The following is a 6,290-nucleotide window of genomic DNA, read 5'->3' on the forward strand; positions in this document are numbered from 1 at the left end:
GTTCGGCTTAGGCTAAGCAGCCAGACCCTCAAGGATAGTTATAGAGTTTGGCAAGTTGTGAGGGCTTGGAATCTGCCTCGGAGTTGCATAAGAGATGATGCTTGAGTTTTTTGATCCTATGGAGTGGAGGTTTTGAGAGGGAGTGAATGATGAGGGGTAGTTACTAGTGGCTCTTATTGGGTTACCAGGGGGCAGGTGTTGGGCAAAGAGAAGAAGTTTAGGCCCATGATTTGGATGAAAGTTTATAATATATATATTATAGGTCTTTCGTTGCTGGCCTTACAGGTCCTACGTTTTTTTCAAAAGAGTCTTGGAGGCAGTTGTGTTGATGTTATGCAATCCTAATTTGAGTATAGTGGAGGACTGCATCCTTTCCCTTCTCAGTGACAACATGTGGAAGATGACTGGTATTTTGAGGTGATTGTCTTATGTGGATAATCTCTTAGGTGTTTGCTACTGGCTGTCTTGTTTTTTCTCTAGGTGTTGGTCATGGTGCAGGAGATTGGCAGGTGGTGTGGTATTTCGTTTGGGATACTGGTGCATGGTTTTTTGCTTTTGCCTTTGATTGTGTTGTGTTTGGTGGGTAGGGACAATGGCGGACCTAGGATTTTTGCCGAGGGAGGCCTCTGCGGTTCCACCATTGTTGCCAAACAATTAGTGAAAACTTTAAAACCAAACCTTAAGCAAAGAAAATAGTACAATATCAAGAACCTAAAAGAAAAGAATGCAATAACATAGTACTTTCCTACTATTTCCTGCTCGAATAATTCTATGAGAAGCAAATTTTTGAGTAAGTGTCAACCAAAACTTAAATCAAGTCAATGTTGCATTGACTTTTAATATGAATTAATAAAAATAAAGGGGGAATTTTCTTGGTATAAACATAGATAATGAATCAAATTTCTTTAATAATTTTGAGTAGCTGAACGGTGACGTTTGAAATGTAGGAAAGTGGTGGGTGAAGGGTGAAGAATAACGTCCTTTAAAATATAGTTAAGGTTTTAATTTGGGAAAGTAGGAACATTTTTAGACCCAAAACACAAAATAAACTCACAAGATCCATGTCTTTATCCCTCAAATTAGAATAAAAAACCTCCAAAAAACAAGTATGATTCAACCCTAAAATAAACTAAATTGAAATAAGCAATACATATACCTAAAACTGATAAAACAGAAAATAGAGCTAAGTGTGGCACATTAAGTAGTGAAAGCTTTAACAATTTTAGTCTTCAAAATTTTTAAGAGCGAATATCATGAGAAAGAGAAAGAGAGGATGAGAGAGTAAAAAATTTTACGGATAAAATCATAAAAAAGAAGCGGAGCCATGGAGAAGAAGAGTGGAGAGAGTTTTAAACTTATAATATGGGTTTGGAATATATATACTAATAAAAGGTTTTTTGTGGGCTTGGATATATGTGTAATAGTTTTTATTTTCAATAAATTTGAGATAGGTCTAGGTATATATATTAATAGCTCATTTTGGTAGGCCTATATATTAGTAATTTTTTTATTTTAAAAAAAAAAAAAATTACTCATATATAGGCCTACCAAAATGAGCTATTAATATATATACCCAGACCTATTCTCAAATTTATCAGGCCTACCCTCAAAAGGGCTGGATTCACCCCTAGGCAGAGACTGTGTTGGTTCTAGGAACGGTCTGCCAAGGCATCTTTGACAGACTAGCCCGTAGCCTCTTCAATACATATGGTTGCTTTGTGGCAAGTTTAGACTTGTGGGGACTCCTGTTAAACCTTACACTTTGGTTCACTGGGATCTGCATAAGGATTCTTTGGCACTTCGGAAGTGATTGCATCCATTGTTTGCATTAGATTTCTTTTGCGTCAAGGTTAGCATTTCGTGGTCATGATGAAACTGAAGACTCGAAGAACCAAGGTAACCTTCTCGGACTTCTTCATTTTCTAGCTCAGCATAATGAACATTTCAAGAGTGTTATTTTGAAGAATGCACCTGGGAATCTTAAATTGATAGCACCAGTGATTCAGAAAGATATTGTGAATGCTGCGGCCAATGAAACCACAAAAGCTATAATTAGTGATCTTGGAGTTGACATATTTTCAGTTTTGATTGATGAGTCTCATGATGTGTCAATTAAAGAACAAATGGCTATTGCCATACGTTATGTAGATAAAAAAGGTCATGTACTTGAGCTATTTCTTGCCATTGTACATGTTAGTGACACAACTGTAGTATCAATTAAGATGGCTCTTGAGTCATTATTTTGTAAGCATGGATTGAGTTTGTCAAGATTATGTAGACAAGGTTATGATGGGGCAAGTAATATGCAAGGAGAATTTAATGGTCTGAAAAGTTTGATTTTAAAGGAGAATGAATATGCTTATTATGTTCATTGTTTTGCTCACCACTTCAATTGACACTAGTAGCTGTTACAAAAAATCACATTTCTGTTGCCTAGTTTTTTAGCTTGGTTACTAATTTGATAAATGTTGTTGGAGGTTCGTGCAAGCGTCGAGACATGCTTCGGGACATCCAAGTTAATAAACTTGTTGAAGCACTAGAAATTGGTGAAGTTAGTAAGGGACAAGGTTTGAATCAAGAGACAAGTCTAAAACGAGATGGTGACACATGTTAGGGCTCGTATTATTATACATTGATCAACTTAATCCTTTTGTTATCCTCTGTGGGCGATGTGCTAAAGGTTATTGAAGAAGATGGTTTAAATCCTGAATAAAGGGGTGCAGCATGTAATCTATTAGATTTAATATATTCCTTTGATTTTTGATTTAACTTACATATGATGAAAAGTATATTGGCAATTACTAATGAGCTATCGCAAGCATTGCAGAGAAAAGATCAAGACATTGCAAATGCTATGGCTCTAGTCAAAGTTTTCAAACAACGGTTACAATTGTTGAGAGATGAAGGATGGGAATCTTTGTTGAGTTAAGTTTCTTCATTTTGCCAAAAGCATGATATTACCATTCTGAATATGGATGATATGTTTGCAATTCGAGGGTAGCCACAACGGAGAGTTGAGCACATGACAAATTTGCATCACTATCGAGTTGAATTGTTTTATACTGTGATAGATATGCAACTTCAAGAACTTAACACTCATTTCACTAAGGTTAGTACTGAGCTGCTTCTTTGTATGGCATATTTAGATCCAAGTAATTCATTTTCTGCTTTTGACAAGCATAAGTTGATCTATTTTGCCTAGTTTTATCCATATGATTTTTCTACATTTGAGTTGATGGTACTTGAGAACTAGGCTGAGACTTATGTTATTGACATGCATTCTTGGGATGAATTTGCTAAATTACAAGGAATTGGTGATTTGGCTAAGAATTTAGTTTGGCTTAAAAAAGACATTTTGTATCCACTGGTGTGTAAGCTTGTGAAACTTGCATGGGTTTTACCAGTTGCGACTGCGACTGTTGAAAGGGCTTTTTTTGCAATGAATCTTGTGAAAAGTCGGTTACGCAATCGAATGGGAGATCAATAGATGAATGATTGTTTGGTCACCTCTATTGAGAAAGATGTATTTGATACAACCGACGATGAGATGATTATCCGATGTTTTCAGAATATAAAAACTCGTCGAGGACAATTGTAGAAAAAATGTGTTTTTTGAAGATATGTATTTGTATTTTGTAACTTTTTGTTGAAGCTCATCCTAATGAAAAAAAGTATGGTTATGATTGGTTAAAATTTTTTTTTGTTTATTTTTTGCCCCCATCGAATGAAATTCCTGGATCTGCCATTGGCACTTTCGTCTACTTAGGCTAGGGCTATTGGATGTGGTGTTTTTGACTCTGGTTGTGCTGGGCTTTCTATTTTTGGTGCTTGGCTCATTGTGTTTAACTTATGAAGACTGATTTGTAGGCTGGTCTGTCATGTACAAACTGTGTAGCTGCTGTTTTTGTTTGTCCAGTTGGCCTTTTTTTTTTTTTTTTTTTTTTTTTTTTTTTTTTTTTTTTTTTTTTTTTTATTTCTGGTCATATAGTATAGACTTCTTAGAGGCTAGGTTGCTTGCTTTGATGATTGTAAATCTGTGCGTCTTTTTTTTTTATTCTTTTTGCTTTATCGCTTAGGCTTGTCCAAGGATCTTGACTTTATAAGGGATCTTTCTTGGGGTCTCATTCTTTCATTCTTTATAAATTACCTTTAACTTAAAAAAAAAAAAAAAATTTAATTAGGTTAATGAGAATTCATGATTTCATAAGTAAATTAAATTTCATTGTAATTATCAAAATTATTTTCCTTTGTAAAAGGACTAATTTTTAGATCACATATATTTCGAAACCTAAAGCAAATGCAAGTAAATTTGATAAATTTTTTTTTTTCAATTCTTTATTAGTTTCTTTCTTTCTTTCTTCTTTTTCTTCTTCTTCTTCTGGTTCTTTTTCTTTTCTTTTTAAGTTTTATATTTTGGAAAACTACAACGAACTACATTGTTTATTTTTACTCTTTTTTTTTTTTTTTCCTTTTTAGTGTTGATAAAATTGAAGATTTAATATAAATAAAGGATATTAAAAGATTTCATATCTTGAGCAAAATAATTAACATTTTTATAAATTCTTCCTGAAATGTTTTAATATATATAAGAACCATTGTTAATATATATATATATATATATTAAAATTGGTGGGGGCGGGGGGCCGTGCGGGTCACGCGGGGGCGGTGGGTTTTACTGAAGAGATAAAAGTTGGGCTGAAAAATCACTTCCTTTAATACTTTTGTTCGACGAAAATTTAGTCTAACCCAGTTTGATGAACCCTAACGAGAAAGACCATGATAAATAGGTTTAAAATATTGTAATAAAATGTCCAAAATTAATAAAACAAAGCAAATGAACATACTAAAGCTTTGAGCCACCTAAAACGTAAACTCAAGAAGTTTGCATGAGGGAATGAGGAGGCCTAACTATGTTAATATACGGAGCAGCTGGTAAGGCAAGCGACACTAAAAGAGATATAATTTCCATACTCGTCTTCTATTCTAAGTTAACTTCTCACTATCTAAATTATAGGCTAGTGCCCTCTCCACCACTTTGACATTTGGCATTAGCCATCATCTCAAGCACCTTTATGCTGCAAAGATCACAACAATATAGCTCTAAAAATCCTTCTAGTGTTTAGGGGGCAACGAATATATAAATTCCTAAGGGATTTTGTAGATGTAAACTCCAAATCATATGCAAAATCCCAATTTTTCTTCTATTTTTATCTTAGTATTTGATTTAACATTGGAGGAGTTATGTTGACAAAACCAATACCCTATCCTACCGACATCCCCTAATGATAACTGTTGTGTGTGATTTTTTCACTAAGCTTGGAGTATTGTGAGGTTATAGCCCAATCCAGAACTAGCTCGACTCTATCGATTGTTTGACCCAGCACAAGCTCATCAACTTATAGCTCGACCTAGCACAAGCTAGTTGCGACCAATCCTTATAGTTGTCCAACCAATTCACAGATTACTTCAGATCCCGACTATCTCGAGAAGGATCAGATCGACAACAATCTTTACGCAATCACAACACCTAATTGCGAGAATATCGAAGTTGCATTTCAAACTTAAATGTAATCCCTTTTTTTTGCTCTTTCCTTTGTACAAATTTTATATATAAACCCCCTCCAATGACGAGAAAGCGGTTAGCAAATATTTCTAGGACTGTCATTGTAAGCTCTCATGGCGAATACAAGAACAGTGGACGTAGGCTTAAGAGTTCAACTCGCCGAACCACTTTAAAAATCCCTTTGCCATTTACTTTACTGTACTTATTATTTACTCATTGTTGGTTATCTGTAATCACACACACATCAGTTGTGATCCCATCAAGGTTGATCAAATCACTCTAGTTAGTGTAATTCTTGCATCAACATTTTGGCGCTAGGAGGAGGACCTCTACCAAAATCCCAGAAATTTCGATAAGAAATCCCAAAGACCTGATCACTCTGGGCCCACAATGGTGCATAGAAGATCAAAAACCACAACCAGAAAGCAAAACAATGTGGAGACCACCGGAAAGCGCGACAATGTGGAGACCACCCACTAAGAGGTACAACAAGATGACATTTGGGTGTCAACCACTAGTGTCACCAATTCAACAGACCACAAATAACCAGGGAGTAGGGACATAAAACCCCGAGAACGGTCAAGTGGTGGAAATGATCAGAACAATGTTGCACAAGCGGTGCAACAGAACATGGCTGAGATAAGAAATCAGCAACTAACCACACAGAACCTTGACCAGCCACACTTTATCGATATCACCCTAATAGGTTGAAATTCGATCGGCGACT

At 35.3% G+C, this 6,290-nt stretch overlaps 1 protein-coding gene across 1 annotated transcript; it reads left to right on the forward strand.

Annotated features, from left to right (window-relative positions):
* The first annotated feature begins 391 nt into the window (after positions 1-391).
* Positions 392-2,396, forward strand: LOC116115693 (zinc finger MYM-type protein 1-like). The gene is made up of 3 exons (XM_031401816.1): positions 392-407; positions 481-544; positions 1,850-2,396. The coding sequence occupies exons 1-3, from the start codon at positions 392-394 to the stop codon at positions 2,394-2,396; spliced, it is 627 nt and encodes a 208-aa protein (XP_031257676.1).
* Positions 2,397-6,290: the final 3,894 nt, after the last annotated feature.

The sequence above is a fragment of the Pistacia vera genome, unplaced genomic scaffold (genome assembly GCF_008641045.1).
Source record: "Pistacia vera cultivar Batoury unplaced genomic scaffold, PisVer_v2 Contig751, whole genome shotgun sequence".
NCBI lineage: Eukaryota > Viridiplantae > Streptophyta > Magnoliopsida > Sapindales > Anacardiaceae > Pistacia > Pistacia vera.

Coding starts and splice junctions, on each gene's coding strand:
- LOC116115693 (XM_031401816.1), top strand. Junction 545..1,849: donor GTTTGGGATACTGGTGCATG/GTTTTTTGCTTT, acceptor TTTTGCGTCAAG/GTTAGCATTTCGTGGTCATG.